At 45.3% G+C, this 21,173-nt stretch overlaps 1 protein-coding gene across 4 annotated transcripts in view; it reads right to left on the bottom strand.

Moving 5' to 3' along the window:
• Positions 1–17,497, bottom strand: part of SPNS3 (SPNS lysolipid transporter 3, sphingosine-1-phosphate (putative)) — a 31,059-nt gene extending 13,562 nt beyond the window's left edge. For all 4 annotated transcript variants that reach the window (XM_083479641.1, XM_083479642.1, XM_083479640.1 and 1 more), the window contains exons 1-6: positions 17,398–17,497; positions 12,281–12,496; positions 9,465–9,874; positions 6,538–6,603; positions 3,604–3,740; positions 1,797–1,948 (exon numbers count right to left, since the gene is read on the bottom strand). In XM_083479641.1, coding sequence (XP_083335767.1) covers positions 1,797–1,948; positions 3,604–3,740; positions 6,538–6,603; positions 9,465–9,651 — 542 coding nt within the window. In that variant the 5' untranslated portion in view covers positions 9,652–9,874; positions 12,281–12,496; positions 17,398–17,497. The remainder of the gene's footprint in view (positions 1–1,796; positions 1,949–3,603; positions 3,741–6,537; positions 6,604–9,464; positions 9,875–12,280; positions 12,497–17,397) is intronic.
• Positions 17,498–21,173: the final 3,676 nt, after the last annotated feature.

Genomic DNA, 21,173 nt, shown 5'->3' with positions numbered 1-21,173 from the left:
GAAGCTTTTCCTTTGGATGTCCCTGTTTTCAGGGGGGGGGGTTTGGAGTTACGAAATCCTTGAGCCAAGGAGATAAGGAACTATACAACCTTCAGAAGACATCTAAGGCAGCCCTCTATAGGGAAGTTTTTTAAATGTTTAATGTTCCTTTGTGTTTTAATATATGATGGAAGCCGCCCAGAGTGGCTGAGGCAACTCACTCAGAGAGGCAGGGTATAAATAACAAAATGATGGTGATGTTTATGATGATGATGATGATGGAATAAAAGGTAAAGGGACCCCTGACCATTAGGTCCAGTCGTGGCTGACTCTGGGGTTGCGGCGCTCATCTCGCTTTACTGGCCAAGGGAGCCAGCATACAGCTTCTGAGTCATGTAGCCAGCATGACTAAGCCGCTTCTGGCGAACCAGAGCAACGCACGGAAACGCCGTTTACCTTCCCGTTGGAGCAGTACCTATTTATCTACTTGCACTTTGATGTGCTTTCAAACTGCTAGGTTGGCAGGAGCAGGGACCGAGCAACGGGAGCTCACCCCGTTGCGGGGATTCGAACCGCCGACCTTCTGATCGGCAAGTCCTAAGCTCTGTGGTTTAACCCACAGTGCCACCCGCGTCCTGATGATGGAATAGGACGTCCCTATTTTCATGTTGGAGCTTTGGTGGTCACTTCTTAGCCTCTCCAGTTTAAAAAGTTTAGAGTCTCTGCAGTTCAATAAAACGTGGCTTCCAATTGCAGCCAATGACTGATCCTCTTCAAACAACAGTCAGAACCAATCAAGAATCTAGAATGTGGCCTTGGATGCAGCTGTTTTGCTGAAGTTAAGCAGGTCCAGGTTTGGCCAGTGCATGGATGAAAGGTCACCTAGATAACCTGCATGCATGACACGTGGCGTTCTGTGAGGAAAGAAAGAGGGATATCAATGTTGTAAGTGGGACCTGCAACAAAGTGTTGCAGTGGGGACTGCTGCCGTTCCGGATTCCCATTCCACCCAACCTGGTTTTCTGTGCCCCCTCTCAAAAAAACCCCACCCCAAAACAGTCAGCATTTTGTGACTACTGAGCACACTCAGTCCTCATGGGGCTGTTTGAGAGGTTCTGCCTCACTGCACCGCTAGACCTTTCTTCAATTTTCGAAACTCCCATTGTTCTAGGCGCATTTTGCGACAGGGAATTTCATCAGCGCAAGAAGATTCTGAGCTCTGGAAGCAGTACTGTGCCTAAGATTTCAGATTAAAACTGCAGAGTGGAAGGAAAGGAGGACCTTTTTCTGCCTCCCCACCTCCAGCTACTCTCTTAAGACTGGATAAGAGACCCTCTTAAGAATATTAGGGGGGTGGGCAAGGGAAGGACTAGACCATGTGAAAAATGAACATAATATTTTAGTTGCAGTTCATTCATTTTCAGCTTTGTATTCTTGTTATTAAAAAAGCCTAGACATTCTGTTGTTGCGCCCATAACCTGGGTTTAAGGTGCCATTTAGCTCCTCGCTTTCATAGCTCAGTTTCTCACACTGCCTTTCTTCCCATAAATGTTTTTGCAGTTCTGCATGTCTTGAGTTCCCGGGATCTTGCTGGTAATTCCTCCCAGGTGTTTTGGGGTACAAAATGATTGTCACTTTCAGTTTGAACATCAGAAATACAAGGATGAAGGGGTGGGTGGCCCCCCCCCCCTTGCCGAAAGGAAAATGAAGAGGCTCCAATCAGAACGTCTTTTGCCCCTGCTTCTCCCCTTCCCCACTTCCGTGCTGCCCCCTAGCCCCAGATCCTTCCCAACCTGTCTCGGGGAACAGAGATCTACCTTCCAACAGGTATGAAGATATAGAAGAGCGAGAGCATGCACGTCCTGCGGTCTTTCTCAAACAGGTCAGCGATGATGGTGGGCGCGATCGTGGAGTAACTTGCGGTGCCAGCCCCCACCAGTCCCCGCGAAATGAAGAACAACCAGGGCATCTTGAGGAAAGGGAGGAGACATGCAAGATATTGAAAAGGACACACATTAAATAGCACCTTCCAGCACTTGGCATAGCCTTTATTTATTTCAATTTATCCTCCTGTCCCTTCAGAAGAAGCTTATGCCAAGCAGAAGACAAGACATAAAAAGATATACAAATTTCCCTATCTTTACTCTCTTTTCTGTCTCATAGACTGTAGCCCACGATCCAGTCCAGGCAAACAATTATAACATAAAGCTTGCACCTTTACTGCCCAGAATATCACTCAGAGTTTCTCTGGGCAGTTCCCTCCGTTCTAAATTGGTAGCCTAGGTAAAATTGAGTTGTTCTTGTTAAGTTGTGGGTAAACATATCAGACGACACAGCGATTCTTCAAACAGCTCTTGTTTATTCACAGGCCAGAACAGAACTGAACTGAGTATATAAGCAGTCAGCCTGCTTATATAGAGCTCCAGTACAATGTAACTGTAACAATTTTCTAAAACTATCCAATCACTGAACATCACTTTTGATCCTTCATTTGCATAACTATTTACAGTATCCCCCTGCTGGCCCAGGGTAAGAACTTCAGTACATAACATTTCTCCAAACCAGTGCTCTTTTTTTCCCCAGCCAGAGCATGCAGGAGTGCAGTTCCATCACCTCTCAGGTGGGCGCCCTTGTGAGCCAGAGCTCCCCTCACTGCCTTCTTGCCTTTATGTGCTTCTGAGAAGCCCAAAACGTACGTTTCAAGTCAAAACAGAATTTGGCCAGCTTGTGCAAGTCTACACTTTTTTAAAAGACCTGTGACTCCAGCTAACTCCTAGCCGTGATTGGTCAAGCTACAGGGCAGCCAATTCGTATTCCCTTCTCTTCAATCCGTCTCCAGTACAGTCATACCTCATGTTACGTCCACTTCATGTTACGTTCTTTCAGGTTACGTCCTGCGGCAACCCGGAAGTACTGGAAAAGGTTACTTCTGGGTTTCGCCGCTCACACATGCGCAGACGTGTAAAATGATGTCACGCGCATGCGCAGAAGCGCTGAATCGCAACCTGCGCATGCGCAGGCGTGCTGCTGCAGGTTGTGCTCTTTTCATGTTGCGAATGAGCCTCCGGAACAGATCCCGTTCGCAACCAGAGATACCACTGTATAGTGGCAGGGGCTTTAAGCTTTCCCGTCAGGCCTCTAGTGTTGCACATGTGTGCGTTTGCACGAGGGCCCTTCCAAGTTGCCCTAGACATCTGCCAGAATCTAAGAGAATGAGGGCGGAAGAGGCACATTGATTTGACCTATACCAGAACCAGGGTTAACCCCCAAACCAGCTAAGGAGACAGCTGGCTGTAGTTTTTTTGCACCTCCACAATCAGTAAATGGGGCTGTTATCAAACTGGCATCTGTTCAGGGCTGCCCTAAGGTGACTTATTGTAACAACTTCACAGTGAATTCTGGCACCTATTTTTCTGGGGGGGGGGAAGCATTAGCTAATTTTTAAAATATGTTTCCTCCCCCCCCCCCCTTCGCATTTGTAATAGATGAGCCTCAGCTCATTGAACCAGCTTTGTGTTTGCTGAACGTTCGAATGCCACTAGGAGGTGTACCATTCCCAAAATGGAACATCTATTCACGCAGACAAACCTCCACTCCCCAAAAAACCGAATAATTGACACTTACCCATTCTGGGATGAATGAGCTGGCAAGGGTAACGCCTGACCAGAGGATTACCCCAGCACTCAGGATGATTTTGCGGTTGTATCTGTCACCGAGATATCCAAAAAGAGGGGCCGCCAGCAAGAAACAGATAATAAAAACTGTTGTGGAAAGAAGCAAGAGGAGTGATGAATGTTGACAGCTGTGTGGGCGTTCACCAGGGCTTCCCTTTCAGTGTATTTATCACATTATTTCACTTTTCTTCAATTCCTAGAATCTTAAGAGCTGGAAGGGGCCTCAAGGGTCCAACTTGCTGCAATGTAAGAATCTTTTGCCCAATGGGGAGCTTGAACTCATGGCCCCCAGAGTCCCATGCTCTACCGACTGAGCTATCCCAGTGTCTACCCCATCTGTTACGTTCCCACACTTCACCATCCTTCTACCAAAGATCTAAGATTTGCCATAAGCACACACATTTTATCCTCATTACAACCCTGTGAGGTCTAGGCTAGGCTGAGACTGACTGGTCTAGGATCTCCCAGTAAACTCCATGGGATTTGAACTTGGGTCTACCCAGAGTGTGGGTGTCGCTCTTGGCTATATTCAAGATGAATTTAGAAAAACAGAAGCATATTTTAAGAATCTTTGTTTAGATTAAAAACATAAAAGCCCACTGCTGGATCTGACCAAAGGCCAATCTAGCCTAGTACCCTGTTTCCTCATAGTGGCCATTCCTCCTTGAAACTCCCAAGCCAGGCATGAGGTCCACAGAATTCAGGGTAGTGCAGATACCACGGCCTAAACTGGACTTTTTCACAAAGAGGGGCTGAAGAAACGAGGCAAATAGAGGTGAGGAAAGGTAAAGTTTAGGCTTTATTACATGGCTCAGGACATCAATACCTCAAGGACGCTTCTCCCCATAGGAACCAATCCTCAACCTTTAATCATCAACAGAGGCCCTTCTTTGTGTGCCTCGTCCGTGAGAGGTCCAGAGGGTGGCAACACCAGAATGGGCCTTTTTTGGTGGTGGCTCCCCATTTGTGGAGTATTTTCCCCAGGAAGGCTCACCTGGCACCAACATTACATGTCTTTAGGCACCAGGCAAAAACATTCCTCTTTACCCAGGCCTTTGGCCGTTAAATAATCCATGTCCTTGTTAAAGCTGTGGGAGGGACTGTTATTATGATCATTTTATTATTATGCTTTTTAAAAATCATTTTATGATTGTGCTCTGTAAATGTGTTCTTAATGTTGTACACCACCCTGGGATCTCTTGATAAAGGGTGGTATAACAACAACAACAACAACAACAACAACAACAACAAATTATAAACGAGCCAGGTTTGAATGGCATGAACTTGAGAGTTCTGAAGAAGAACTCACACATGCATGTGCTGATCTTCTAACAAAAAACAGATAACTTGTCCCTAAGCGTGGCCTCCACACCAGGGGGCTGGAAAACAGCCAGTCTAACACCAATTTTTAAAAAGAAATCTGTGTGGCAGACCAGAATCCAGGAAATTACAGGCTGGTTCCAAGTTCTGCTCCAGATTAATTGGTGGAACACTTTTAGAAATAAAATGACCAAGTATATAGAAAAACAAGCATAGCTGAAGTTATGTCTCGCTAACCTTGAACTGGCCCAAAACAGAGGTGCTCCCTGTGGTTTGAAACACAGCAGGGGAACCCCCTCTCATTTTTTAAGCCCTACAATAGAATATGGACAACCCTTGCCACAGGCAAGACCTATTCACACACACATAAAATCCATTTTTGTGTTTGTGTGTTTAATACTTGATTTAAGATTCAACAATAACCCAAAAAAAATCCACAATAACTACTACATCAGTTCATTACAACTGACCATCTTTAACAGTAGTTGAAAAATTACAGAACATCACTTTAGCTTGCTCAAATTTTCATATTTAACTTTTATCTCTTTATCTCTTTCTTAGCAGATCAAAAAGAAAAGGACAAAAAGAAGAAGAAGGTAGAAAGAAAAAGAAGAAAGGGGGGAGATTTAAAGAAAGAATTGGAAGAAAGGAAAAAAATAAAAATAAACACATTTGACTTCCGATTAGACTCATTGTATTATTATTTCTATTATTTTTTCACACACAGTTCCAGATTCACACACACATAAAATTCATTTTGAAAGCAATTTTTGACTTCGCTTTCACAAAGCTGCAGCAAAACTGTAACTTAACCTCCTCAGATACCTGATGTGATTGATTGATTGATTGATTGATTGATTGATATGATGATGATGATGATGATTGTTATTGAAGTCCCTGCACTGAAGAAAACTAGCGTGTCAGGACAGTCTTGGCTTCATTCTTGGCATGCTAGCTTTCTATATACAGTAATGTGTTTATTTATTTGAATGTGAAGCAGATCTTTATTTTATTTTTAAGAAACAGAGACCAGAAGGCTAAGGGAACATGAGAGGATGTGTTATAACAGACCGGTCATTTGGGAGGGTTGCCTGCACAGGTCTGTCAAAATGCCACAATTTCACAGGGGGGCAGAGAATAAAACGCAGGATGTGGTGTTGGGTGCGAAATCCAGCTTCCTGAGAAATGTTAACCGACAGGCAGATCTTATTTTGTATGGTTTTTGCATAGCACAAAATTCCAGTATTCTCAGAACACTATTTTGAATTAGTAATGTAACAAGTCATCATTACATCCACCCACCCCACCCTATATTCATTGCACACAGTGCTGTTTCCTTTCTGCTGCAGTTCGCCATCTGACAAAAACGACGCTATTTGTCTCACCGTCCGCTGTGGTGAAATTATGCAACTCGTGTAATTTACATAATTAATTATATCGCTCTGCCCCATGCATTTCAATGCAAGGCAAAAGCAGTAGTGATCAGGGTGAGAGATACTTGATTATGATCATACACATGCTGAAAGCAACAAAAGAGAATGCCATTGTATTAACATGGTTTTACCTGTATGTAACAGGCCTGCGCTGCTGTCTCGTAGTTTGAAGTAGGTCTGTACGTGTTGAAGCACCCCTGTAACACAGCAAAAATCCGTTACAACCACAATGTTACAGCGATAGGATTAATTTTGACTTCTTAAAGTTTGCTATCCACCCTGTCTCCAAGAGAGCAAGCATGGTCACCCACCTGCATTTTATCCTTTGAGTTAGGTTAGATTGGCCTAAGTTCTCCCATGGCTGGGTAAAATCCAAGTCTGCTCCTATGACATGATAGGCTCTATCCCCTTGCCCCAGCTTGTGGGAAGGGGAAGCAGAGGTTTAGCAAAGGAGTGCTGCTTTGATGTAGCAGCTCAGGTTATGCAAAGCTGCCTTTACTACTCGTTGTACTACTTGTCTCAACTAGGGCCAGGGCCTTTTCAGTACTGGCCCCGACTTGGTGGAACACTCTGTCACAAGAGACTAGGGATTTGATATATTTCCGCAGGGCCTGCAAGACAGAGCTGTTCCACCTGGCCTTTGGTTTGGACTCAGTCTGACCCTTATGTTTCCCTGCCCTTAGAGTTTTGATCTATGGGCTACTTTTAAAATGAGGCCGCATTTTTAATTGCATTTTAACCTGTATTTTAAATTGGTGGTTTTTTTCCTATTATGTTTTTACTGTAATTTTACTGGTGTTAGCTGCCCTGAGCCCAGCTCTGGCCGGGGAGGGCAGGGTATAAATCAAATTATTATTATTATTATTATTATTATTATTATTATTATTATTATTATTATTTGCTTGCAGAGAAGCAGGGATCACCCATCTCACTTTGCTTTTACTTGAGTTCTTATGAAGCTTACCTTAATCTGTCGATAACCTAACAGGGGAAACCCTCTGAGAATCAGTGTCCTGCTCTCTCCGTTGACATTTAGATGGAAGATGCTATACAACCAAAGGGTGGAAAAGGAAAGGAGCCTGCCTTTACATTTTGCAGAATTGGCAAGCCCAAAAAAGCATTGATTCTTTGTTGGGGACATCAGAGGCTGTGAACTTTGGGTTTAAAAATACAAGCCCCTTGGATATGGGGGCAGGGGGCAGGACTCTGGAAATCCAGGACAAAACCTGGAGGCCAACAGGTGTCGTCTGGCATGTCATACCGAACGGGAACTGTGGCTGTGTACGACTATGCCTTTAATGCACATTGGAAGCACATTTCCCCCTCAAAGAATCCTGGGCTTGTGGTTTACCCTTCACAGAGCTCCAGCTCTTATCATTTTGTTGCATTTTAAAAACATAAGAAGAACCTCCGCTGGATCAGGCCAGTGACCCCATCTAGGACACACGTACCTACGGGACCGCCTCTCCTGGTGTGCCCGGTGAAGGACCTTAAGGACAACATTTTGGAGGTCCCAAGTCGCAAGGTGGTGAGATTGGTCTCAACTAGGGCCAGGGCCTTTTCAGTACTGGCCCCGACTTGGTGGAACGCTCCGTCACAAGAGACTAGGGCCCTGCGGGACTTGACATCTTTCTGCAGGGCCTGCAAGACAGAGCTGTTCCACCTGGCCTTTGGTTTGGACTCAGTCTGACCTTTATGTTTCCCTCCCCTTAGGGTTTTGATCTATGGGCTACTTTTAAAATGAGGCTGCATTTTAAATTGCATTTTAACCTGTATTTTAAATTGGTTTTTGGTTTTTTTTTTCCCTATCTGAGCTGGGGAGGGCGGGGTATAAATAAAATTTATTATTATTATTATTATTATTATTATTATTATTATTATTATTATTATTATGTCCAGCATCCTGTTCTCACTGTGGCCAACCAGATTCGAGAACAAGAGCCCCTCTCCCCTCCTGTGGTTTCCAGCAATGAGTATTCAGAAGCATGGCTGCCTCCAGCTGTGGGAGCAGAGCCCTTGTGGATCATAGACGCCTTATCCTCCATTAATCCTCTTTTAAAGCCACCAGGTTGGTGGCCGTCACCGCATGAAGAAGTGCTTTCTTTCAACACTCAGCTTCGCTCGACGCCCACAAATTCCCATGTGTATGGTGTAAGGGAGAAAAACCTTCCTCTTTCCACTCTCTCCATGCCAGGCGTAATTATCTAAACGTCGATCATGTCGCCTCTCGCTTGCCTTCTCTCTAAACTAAATACAGTAGTCCAATACGCTGTCACATTTCCTTGTGGGGGAGTCTGATACCCTCCAACGTTTCTCTGACGAAAATAGGAACATCCTAGTCCATCATCATCACCTTCATCACCATCATCATTTTATTATTTATACCCTGCCCATCAGCCTGGGTTGCCCCAGCCACTCTGGGCGGCTTCCAAAATACGTAAAAACATAATAAAACTACACAGATATTCTTCTAAAGGTTGTATAGTTGCTAATCTCCTTGGCTCAGGCGGTTGCATAACTCCATACCCTCCAACATTTCTCCGATGAAAATAGGGACATCCTAAGGAAAAGTGGGACATTCTGGGATCAATTCAGAAACTGGGACAGCTTCTGTAAATCCAGGACTGTCCCTGGAAAATAAGGACACTTGGAGGGTCTGGAGTCTGTTTAAAAAATTATGATTATTATTATTTCAACTTATACACCACCCTAGATCTGGAGGTCTCAGAGAGGTTCACAACAAGACCACAACATATAAAATCAAACCAAAAGCAGTAACCCAATAACAACCCCCCCCAAAAACCCACATTCTAAAAGTGTGTTGGATGTCAATAAGATCAACCAAAGGCCGGGTTAAAAAGGAACGGTTTTGCCTGGCACCTAAAGGTGTATAATGAAGGCGCCAGGTGAACTTCACTGGGGACAGCATTCCACAGACAGGGAGCCACTGCAAAGAAGGCCCCGTTCTCGTGTTGCCACTCTGCAGACCTCTTGAAAAGCAGTATTAACAATGCTATCTTTCAGGGAATGGACCCCAGAAAGAGGGGAGTCATCTTACCTGGGACAAGAAACCAGTCCATGTAATTCACCAGGTTAAGGTAGCACAGCACTGCAATGGCGATGTAAGACCTTCTGGCCGGGGGACTCCTCGCTCCCTGGTCATCTTCGCCGAATTCAATGACTCCATAACCCTTCAAGGCTATGGGAGACTGAGGTGGCAGTCCCGGGGCCACCAGCTCATTCATGGCCCTGGACCAACTCTGCTAATCAAAGGACGCGCAGGATGTGAAGCCGATTCCGAGCTCCTTCATTATGAGGAACTTCACTCTGCATGGTCATTTCCTGCAAACGAAAGCCACTCGTAAAGCCAGCCACAAAAGCTCTGAGCTTCCCCCTCTCGAGAAGGTTGCACATTTGCAGAGAAAAGCCAGGTCTCTTCTCCCACACGACATCAGGAAACCACTTGACCTTGTAAGGCAAGGAGAGAGAGAAATGTGTGCAAGATTAATTTAAGACACTCCTTTTTTCGATTGGGAGTCCATCTCCGTGGCGCGACCGGAGGTGGCAGAGAAATTTGATCCGGTTTTCAAACGCCACCTACCATTTTTTTCGCGTATAAGACTAGGTTTTCCCCCTTAAAATTAATGTCAAAATTTAGGGGGTGTCTTATACATGGATACATTCCCCCATTTTCTTAAATCTGAGTCCCCCCAAATAGGGGGCGTTTTAGACATGGGGCATCTTACAGGCAAAAAATGATAATTTGAAGTCCCCCAAACAATAAATGAACCTGCTTTAAATGTATACTGCAGATGGAGCCATAAAGCTGAAAAGGCCCTCAGATGCCATCTAGTCCACCCCCTGCCGATGCAGGACATTTGCTGCTTCAGCATCCCTGAGAAATGCCCATTTTAAAACCCCTGCTTTAAAACTTCTAACAAATGGAGGGGCCACCTCCTTCCAAGGGGGTCTGTCCCACTGCCAACAGCTTGTGACAGCAGGGAGTTTTTCCTGATGTTTCGTCAAAATTTCAATCCTTTTTTAAATAAAAAAAATGCCTGTGTTGATATGTGTCTATGAAAATCCATCTTTTTCTTTGACAAGCGGACAAAATGAAAGCAGTCTTCATCTTCACTGATGGACTCGTAATTTAGGAAGCCAAATGCCAGTTTTCTGTCTACGGAAAGCCGCTGTCCTAACCTGGAATTTAACCCAGAATAAACTCTCATATTCCATTTGTTTCGAGAGGACTTAAGCATGCATCAATGTGCTTAGCCTTGCAGTAGCATAAGACAATTAAAGGTGTTGTGTGTTTTTTAAAAAAATTAAAAAGCTGCTTTTCAATCAAATATATTCATCCCACGAAAACAAAAACGTGAACCTATATGAAGTTTGGTATGCTTAGGTCTGGGAATTAATTTTGATGGAAAAGTTAAGGGAAAGAAAATAACGTGAGAAGCTACATAACTTTTACATAACGTGGTCCTCCTTTATTACATATGCATCAAAGAAAGAACATGCATTTAAACCACCTAAGACACATGGGAGCATGTGGAATGATATTTTTTAAACCAGCAACTGTAGAAATAAATTTTCATTTGATTATATTACTAATGTAATTACCTGGATGTAGTTGGGACTGTTTTTTGGGGGGGGGGTTAGGGGAAAACTGTATTTTATTGTTTGTATTTGATTATATGTTGTTCTCATATTCAACTAATAAAATATTCCCCCCCAAAAAAGAATGCAAAAAAGTAAGAAAAGTTATGCTGGATCAGGCCAATGTCCTAATCCAGCATCGTGTTCTCACAGTGGCCAACCAGATGCCTGTGGGAAGCCCAGAAGCAGGATTCGAACACAAGAGCACTCTCCCCTCCTGCGCTTTCCAGCAATTGGTATTCAAAATCACTGTTGCCTCTGACTAAGAAGGCAAAGCATTGCCATCCTCCAGGAATTTGTCTAATCCTCTTTTAAAGCCATCCAAGTTGACGGCATCACTGCCTCCTGAGGAAGTGAGTTCCACAGTTTAACTTGTGCCTCTTCGGGGAACAATGTGGGGCAGACTGCTCTGAATCAGCTTCGGCTTGTAGCTGCTTAATGCCCAAAACTGCAGGCGAGGAGAGCGCAGGAGGGAAGGTCTGTGAAGCAAGCTTCCTGACTCAAACTGCCAAAAAGATTGGCTAACAGGTAGGGCTGTTGCTGCTTCCCCAGTGATGGAAATGCCAAACTGGAAGTTAGAGAAGATCTGAAGGAGTGTCTCCGCCTCCATCGTTCTGCCCGGACACTGAGGTCCAGCGCCGAGGGCCTTCTGGCGTCTCCCTCACTGCGAGAAGCCAAGTTACAGGGAACCAGGCAGAGGGCCTTCTCGGTAGTGGCGCCCGCCCTGTGGAACACCCTCCCACCAGATGTCAAAGAGAAAAACAACTACAGTAGTACCTTGGGTTAAGTACTTAATTCGTTCCGGAGGTCCGTTCTTAACCTGAAACTGTTCTTAACCTGAAGCACCACTTTAGCTAATGGGGCCTCCCGCTGCCGCTGCGCCGCCAGAGCACGATTTCTGTTCTCATCCTGAAGCAAAGTACTTAACCTGAAGCACTATTTCTGGGTTAGCAGAGTCTGAAACCTGAAGCGTATGTAACCTGAAGCGTATGTAACCCGAGGTACCACTGTACCAGACTTTTAGAAGACATCTGAAGGCAGCCCTGTTTAGGGAAGCTTTTAACGTTTGATGCATTACTGTATTTTAATATTTTGTTGAAAGCCGCCCAGAGTGGCTGGGGAAACCCAGCCAGATGAGCGGGGTATAAATAATAAATAATATATTATAATTATAATCTGCAAAGACACAACACTATTTATCGGTTCTGCCCCCACCTGTTCATGCTAAGGACTGGCACCGTTTGATGACGTCAGGTGTGCTGGATCCCAGCCGATATGCCATGACTTGTCGTTCAGTGGGGTGGGGTGGGGTTCACTCTGGGTGCAGCTAAGTCTGAATGGTTCTTGGGTCTGCTGGAATGCCACAGGGAGAGTGCTGTGGGAAGCCGGTATTTGGATACTCCACCAATGGTTCAGAATGTAAAGAGGAAACTGAGGAGAGATAAGATAGCCATCTTCAAATATCGAAAGGGCTGTCAGTGTGGTGTAGTGGTTAAGAGCGGTGGACTCGTAATCTGGGGAACCAGGTTCGCGTCTCCGCTCCTCCACATGCAGCTGCTGGGTGACCTTGGGCCAGTCACACTTCTCTGAAGTCTCTCAGCCCCACTCACCTCACAGAGTGTTTGTTGTCGGGGAGGAAGGGAAAGGAGAATGTTAGCCGCTTTGAGACTCCTTAAAGGGAGTGAAAGGCGGGATATCAAATCCAAACTCACATGGAGGAGGGAGCAAGCTTGTTTCCTCCTGCTCCGGAGGGTAGGATCCAAACCAATGCGTTCAAGTTACAAGAAAGGAGATTCCAACAAAATGCCAGGAAGAACTTTCTGACGATGAGAGTTGTTCAACGGTGGAACAGGCTCCTTCAGGAGGTGGTGGACTCTCCTTCCTTGAAGGTTTCTAAGCAGACGTTGGGTGGCCATCTGTCATGGATGCGTCAGTTGAGATTCCTGCATTGCAGGGGGTTAGACTAGATCAGGCGTAGGCAAACTCTGGCCCTCCAGATGTTTAGAACTACAATTCCCATCATCCTTGACCACTGGTCCTGTTAGCTAGGGATGATGGGAATTGTAGTCCCAAACATCTGGAGGGCCGGAGTTCGCCTATGCCTGAACTAGATGACTGTTGTGGTCCCTTCCAATTCCATGATTCGGTGAGACTACTTGATATTTGGTTTTTAAATGCTTTTACAGTAAATTAGTACATCCATTCTTCATTATCCTTCTACAGTACATCATTCGACTTCCCAGCCCCTCGCAGCATTAACACTCCAAGAGGTTCTTGCTTCTCCTGTGGCCACAGTATATTGGATTCCAGCAGAAATCAGCCATGGCTCTCTGTCCCTCCTATCTGCAATCGTTTTTGAGTCCATTATACAACAGGCCACCAGGTGTCACTAGATTGTTTTGAGGAGAAGAAGAAAAGTCTCTTGTATCCTTTAAAAAACAAAACCCCCGGTGCAGTCTACAAATACATGTGATTTAAAACTATTTGGGCACAGTATGCACCTTTATTCCTCTGCTCCCCAGCTTTACATTGTATTAAACCAGAAATTTAGGAACAAATACGTAAAAAGTTCAAAAAAATACTATGACATCTTAGGGACTAGCGGAATGAGAATTCCATAAGGTATCACTGCTAAGTACTGCTTTGATGAAAAAGACGTGTGGCTCACAAAGGTGGTGGAGGTGGAGGAAATCCCCTAATATTATCTTCTCCGTTTTCATTAGCATAACTCTAAAACTCTGAATATTCACCAACCGTGTGAAGCATTGTCAACATTTGCATGCAACTGACAGTTTCCTCATTTTGCATACCGGGTGTTGGCTGGGATCCCACGCAGAAGCACATAAAAGCCACAGTAAGTGGAAGTGATGTGAAATTTCAGGCTCCTCAGTCGTACACGGCTGGGACTGGTTCCCAACAGCCCTTGCATAACAACCACTGCCCAAAGTGGCAATCCTGCAATACTGAACAGGCTTAACCACATATTTCTGGGAAACCCATCTAGACTGGAGCAGTCTTGCGGGTTTATTCTGCAGCACATCACTGACCCAATAATGATGCGTTAGTGGAGATTTTTTTACTGCACCATCCACGTATCATTCTGAGCTTTTAGTTGCTCTGTGATGCTTCCAAAATATTAGGCCAAATTCACACCATATGTATACCATGATACCACTATAAACATCCATGTTGTTGTTGTTGTTTAGTCATTTAGTCGTGTCTGACTCTTTGTGACTCCATGGACCAGAGCATGCCAGGCACTCCTAATAAACATCCATGGCTAACCCAAAGGAATTCTGGGAGCTGTCGTTTGTGATACGTTGGTGCTGAGCATTGTTAGGGCACCCCATATTCCTCTCACTGAGCTACAATTTCTGGGGTGGTTTTACAATCAATCCCCATTCGAAGGGAGCTCTGGAAAATGCAGTTCTCTGAGGAAAATTATAGGGCTTCCCTAACACGTTGTGTGGCGCTGTGGGTTAAACCATAGAGCCTTAGACTTGCTGATCAGAAGGTCGGCGGTTCAAATCCCCGCGACAGGGTGAGCTCCCTTTGCTCGGTCCCTGCTCCTGCCAACCTAGCAGTTTGAAAGCATGAAGTGCAAGTAGATAAATAGGTACTGCTCCGGTGGGAAGGTAAACAGCATTTCCGTACGTTGCTCTGGTTCTCCAGAAGCGGCTTAGTCCTGCTGGCCACATGACCCGGAAGCTGTATGCCTGCTCCCTCGGCCAATAAAGCGAGATGAGTGCCGCAACCCCAGAGCCGTCCCCGACTGGACCTAATGGTCAGGGGTCCCTTTACCTTTAACAACTCTCTGCACCTTTTAACAAAGCACAGCTCCCAGGATGTGGTGGGGGAAGCCAGGACCATTTAAAGTGGTTTCATCATGCTTTAAACGTACAGTGCAAAAGTGACATTATTGCCATTGCGGGGACACTCTTGCGTTATTGTGCAACAAAAGCAGGACCAAAAAAAAACCCCAACCCTGGGAGATTCAGGGTGTGAAAAGTGACCAGATTTCAACAGGAAGCTACAGGACAGGCGCTGACTGGAATTTTGCAGGGCCAAGCAGGATTGAAAGGGGGATCGCATATTGCACAAACTGAAAAGACACCTGTGATGGGCCAGGAACTGCACATTCCTGAGAAGCATGCCAGAGCACCATACTTGGTTTTGCGTGAAGGTCCCTCTGCAACTTGTTTCTTAGGGTGTATTAACTAGATGGGAATGGGCAATTACTTCCTACTAGGTTTCATAAATATAACTTTTGCTCTGTCCAAAATGGGGAAGTTTAAATTGAGCAGGCTCCTTTTAAATTAAAGATAACAATACAGGCATTCAGTGGAGATGTATGCTGGACTGAATAGCTCTTTTTGGAAAGAAAAAACAAACAAACAAACCCAGGAGTGACTGGGAGAACAACTATGCTACAAACATGTCTAATTTGGTCCAGAGATACCCAACAGCATTTCGAGTCTCCTTTTCCAGGCTGGTTGAAGAACAGAAACATTCCTACAAAGAGCCTGGAAATATAATGCAATATTGCATTTATTGAGTGAGTGAGTGAGTGAGTGAGTGAGTGAGTGAGTGAGTGAGTGAGTGAATTTATTTATCTAGGGGTCTTAGTGGACCACAAGCTTAAAGCAAGTTAACTGTGATGCAGCAGCAAAAAAGGCTAATGTAATTCTAGGCTGCACCAATGGAAGTATAATGTCCAGATCTTGGGTACCACTCTAACCTGCCTTGGTCAGACCCCACCTGTAGTCCTGAGCCCAGTTCTGGGCAGCCCAGTTCAAGAAGGATATTGAGAAACTGGAAGACATACAGAGGAGGGCAACCATGACAATCAAGGGGCAGGAAACCAAGCCTTATGAGGAACAGTTGAAGGAGCTGGGTATGTTTAGCCTGGAAAAAAGGAGACTGAAGGGAGCTATGATAGCCATCTTCAAATATCTTAAGAGCTGTCACGTGGAAGATGGAGCAAGTTTGTTTTCTCCTGCTCTGGATAGCAGGACTCGAACCAAGGTTATGGACTCTCATTCATGGGAGGTTTTAAAGCAGAGGGTGGATGGCCATCTGCCATGGATGCTTTAGTTGAGATTCATGCATTGCAGGGGGTTGCACTGCTAGATGGCCCCTGGTGTCCCTTCCAACTCTCATGATTCTATTTATGACTATCTTTATATTCTGCTTTCACTGCAGGTGGTGACAGCAGTCACGAAATTAAAAGACGCCTGCTTCTTGGGAGAAAAGCAATGACAAACCTAGACAGCATCTTAAACAGCAGAGACATCACCTTGCCAACAAAGGTCCATATAGTTAAAGCTATGGTTTTCCCAGTAGTGATGTATGGAAGTGAGAGCTGGACCATCAAGAAGGCTGATCGCCAAAGAATTGATGCTTTTGAATTATGGTGCTGGAGGAGACTCTTGAGAGTCCCATGGACTGCAAGAAGATCAGACCTATCCATTCTGAAGGAAATCAGCCCTGAGTGCTCACTGGAAGGACAGATCCTGAGGCTGAGGCTCCAATACTTTGGCCACCTCATGAGAAGAGAAGACTCCCTGGAAAAGATCCTGATGTTGGGAAAGATGGAGGGCACAAGGAGAAAGATGGAGGGCACAAGGAGAAGGGGACAACAGAGGACGAGATGGTTGGACAGTGTTCTTGAAGCTACCAGCATGAGTTTGACCAAGCTGTGGGAGGCAGTGGAAGACAGAAGTGCCTGGCGTGCTCTGGCCCATGGGGTCACGAAGAGTCGGACACGACTAAACAACAACAGCATATTCTGCTTCTCCTCCAACCAGCTTAAGATGGTTCGCATGCTTCTTCCCCTTCTCCATTTTATCCTCAAAACAACCACCCGGCAAGGTAGCTCAGACAGAGATGGTGACTGGCCCAAGGTCCCCCAGCGAGCTTCTTGGCTGAGTGGGGATTTGAACTCTGGTCTCCTAGGTCCTTGTCCAACACTCAAACCACCGCACCTGTCTCTTGGTGCGGGTTGGCCCCACTTGTATCTGCTATCCAAACATGCAAGCTGAGTATCAACTGAGCTCATCTGTGACACATTGTCAGTATCCACAAAAGCAAGCAACATGCACTGATGATTCTGCTCCCCTTCTGCCCCCCCCACCCTGTTTCTGGTGAGCTGGCTGCAAAACCTCCAGTGACTTCGCTGCTACATCCCTGCTTCCAAACGTTTCTCTCCAAACCTCGCCCAAGCCTGCAGGGAAAGGTCTAACACCGTATCATCAAGCATTGAATCACCCTTAGGCAAGCCTCCCCCCCCCCCCCGATGAACCACCAGTGCTCCATTAAAGAAACATGTTTACCTTCTAGCTACACCGGGATTTAGTTATTTACCCACTTGCCACAATAGCATTCCGTCCAACGCCATTGTGTAACATGATGGCTGATTCCATAACCTTGAAAGGGATTTCCAGATTCTGTTGCAATGTCAATATGAGAGTTTCCTCCCTGCAATGATAAAACCGCCTCTTGTTTATTCTCTCCACTCCAGGGCGAAAGATGGGTCATAAGATAGAAATGTTCCAAGCTCCTCAAGGCTAAACTAATCATTAAGAGGAGAAGACAGAGAATTAGTGTCTAGAGGAGGAATACAGTGGTACCTTGGTTCTCAAACGCCTTGGTTCTCAAACTCCAAAAACCCAGAAGTGAGTGTTCCAGTTTTCGAACGTTTTTTCAGAATCCGAACATTTGATACAGCTGTCGGCTATTGTTTCCTGGGCACCTGCACCTGTCAGAAGCTGTGCCTTGGTTTTTGAACGTTTTGGAAGTCAAATGGACTTCTGGAACAGATTAAGTTTGGCGCTTTTGTTTTTGCTATTTATTTTGCGTTTTTGTGGAACCCAGTTCAGCTACTGACTGATTGATTGTGTGACTGCAGAAATGGATAAAAGCCCCCCCCCCCATCCAAACAATGACGATCATCAGTGCAGGTAAAAAAATAATAATTAATCTTAATTTTTTTCATCTACAATACTGTCTTATTTTATAGTACAGTACATTGATTATTGCTTTCATTTTATGGATCAGTGGTCTCATTAGATAGTAAAACCCATGTTAAATTGCTGTTTTAGGGTTGTTTTTTAAAGTCTGGAACGAATTAATTCATTTTGCATTACTTTCTATGGGAAAGCGTGCCTTGGTTTTGGAACTCTTTGGTTTTGGGACGGACTTCTGGAACGGATTAAGTTTGAGAACCAAGGCACCACTGTACAGTCTTTTCCTACCTGCCAGCTTAATCTACACATGTCAGTGAGCAGCACCAAAAGATGCACATTTTTCAGTCCCACGGTCCGGCGACAGTCAGTTGGGTCCCACCAGAGCACGGGACCAAAAGGCATGTGTTTTTGTGTACCGTGCTCTCACCTTCTGCTTGCGCATCGTCCCCTTCTCTTCCGCCCCCTAGAAGCGGCACTGTCTTCTGGAAGTACAGCAGAGATGTGTGGGCAAAGGGAGGCAGGCAAAGGTGCGTAAAGGTCCATCAGTGGGATGGTGTGGGCAGAGTGGGGAGCCCCAAGGGAGGGAGGAAGGAGCTGAGAGCTGAAAGAGGGGGCTGAGTGAGATGGGCAGGGGCTCCATCAGGGTCATGTCCCAACTTGCTTCACTGGGGCATGGGAGAATACGGTCTGCCAATAAAGATATTGTGTCTTCTGTTTTGTGTCTTCTGTTTTGAATGCCTGCTGAAAACCTTCCTACTCCATCAGGCAATTCAGAACACACCTGTCCATAATAGTTACCTGATTTCAGAAAAACCAAAAGTATAGGACTAGATGGTGAAGCTTTCTTTTAATTAAGTCCAGTTGCAAAGCAAGCTGGCTCCCCATTTCTCACCCCGCTTAACCAAGAATCGGACAACAGACTGAGAAGTAAGTTTAAAGTATTATTTACTTACAGTCATGTGTTAGTTCTCAGCAGCAGCAGCAGTAAAATAAATGCAGGCAAAAGACTTCTGTCTACAGTATAGGCAGCCTCAGGTATATGCCTGATGCTGGAGCAGTTGGATCTGCGTGTGCTCCCATTGCTTGTGGTGGAAGAGAAAAAAGAGAGCGGGAAGGAACAGGAAATACTACTTCCATTCTTCCTGCCCAAGAGAGGAGGGAAAATGACATCACATAAAGACCTCTCTAGCAATTACATTTCTGGGTCTGCCTATCAGCAATGTGGCTCTGTGGTCTTCTCCATTCCCATGCTAACTTGCAAGAATGTGCATTGTCAGATTTGACTGCAAAGTTCCCACGTCAGTTGCAGGGGTGCGTGTTGGACCTTCCTAATTCCTAAAAGCCTTGAGGTCCTGAGTATATCCATACCCTCTGTGGGGTCCTGGTTGAAGCCTCCATAATACAGTGGTACCTCAGGTTAAGTACTTAATTCGTTCCGGAGGTCCATTCTTAACCTGAAATTGTTCTTAACCTGAAGCACCACTTTAGCTAATGGGGCCTCCTGCTGCTGCCGCGCTGCTGGAGCATGATTTCTGTTCTCATCCCGAAGCAAAGTTCTTAACCTGAGGTACTATTTCTGGGTTGGCAGAGTCTGTAACCTGAAGCGTATGTAACCCGAGGTATCACTGTAGGTGGATCTGAATGGGGTCTCGTGATGATTACATACAGATCCCTGTGTTTTTGACACCTTACAGGATGACAGGGGTTTCTCTCTCTCTCTCTCTCTCTCTCTCTCTCTCTCTCTCTCTCTCTCTTATTTTTACTAGTTTCAAGCTCTTCCCACCCACCCACCCACCTACCCACCCAAAACCAGGATCCCACAGCTGTTATCAAGATGAGGGGTGCAGCGTGACCAAAAGCGGAGAGTTCGCTTGTGTGGGAAAAGAGAGAAACTGACTTGTCACTCGTAAGCTGTCTCTCTTCTTTCCATCTGCCAGACAGCAAACAATCCCAAATGTTCAACAAGATGGAAAGTACAAACGGGTAACTATGCCTAGGATGATGGTTTGCAAGTAGTGGCGTTCCCCAGATGCAGACCGCATGGCCAGGGCACGGGGTCTTCATTTCCGAGCACAATTCAAAGTGTTGGTGCTGACCTTTAAAGCCCTAAACGGCCTCTCCACCCCCATCGTTCTGCCCGGACTCTGAGGTCCAGCGCCGAGGGCCTTCTAGCGGTTCCCTCACTGCGAGAAGCCAAGTTACAGGGAACCGGGCAGAGGGCCTTCTCGGTAGTGGCACCAGCCCTGTGGAATACCCTCCCACCAGATGTCAAAGAGAACAACAACTGCCAGACTTTTAGAAGACATCTGAAGGCAGCCCTGTTTAAGGAAGCTTTTAGTGTTTGATGCATTGCAGTATTTTAATATTTTTTTGGAAGCCGCCCAGAGTGGCTGGGGAAGCCCAGCCAGATGGGCAGGGTATAAATAATAAATTATTATTATTATTATTATTATTATTATTATTATTATTATTATTATTATATTATATTATATTATATTATATTATATTATATTATATTATATTATATTATATATTATTATTATTATTATTATTCATTCCTGATCTCAGGTGTGACCCTCGGATCGCGCTGGGCAAGTTCTGAAGGGGCTGTTGCTTTGGGGAGAGCAGGTGCTTTGTGTACAGAAGGTTTTTGCCTCCTTAGTAGCTCCGTGGAAAAGAACAGCAGGGAGCGAGGCTTGAAAAGAGCTGTTCTTGACTTCTTGGGCAACTGCTGCCAGTCAGAACAGATACTTCAGGGTCAAGAGGTGCTGCTGCTGAAACCTTCCTGAAAGGAGCAGGAACTGTTCAAGAGCTAGGCCATTAGAAATAAATGGCACCTTATAAGAACATAGGAAACTGCCTGGTATTGAGTTGGGAGGAAGAACGTACAGTGATATGGTTCCTTGGCAACGGGGCACCAACAACAAGAAGTCAATTTTCAGGCCTTGGGTCTTTTTGTTGTTTACGCAATACCATACTGCGTGATTCAGATCCGTATCGTCTACACTGACAGGCAGAACTCTTGAAGGTTTCAAGCAGCTACCATATTTTTCACTCTATAAGACGCACCAGACCATAAGACGCACCTAGTTTTTGGAGGAGGAAAACAAGGAAAAAAATATTCTGAATCTCAGAAGCCAGAA

This window comes from Podarcis liolepis, assembly GCF_965112155.1.
Source record: "Podarcis liolepis genome assembly, chromosome: 16".
Lineage (NCBI taxonomy): Eukaryota > Metazoa > Chordata > Lepidosauria > Squamata > Lacertidae > Podarcis > Podarcis liolepis.
The sequence above is the reverse complement of the archived record's forward strand: the minus strand, read 5'-3'. Positions and strand labels throughout refer to the sequence as shown.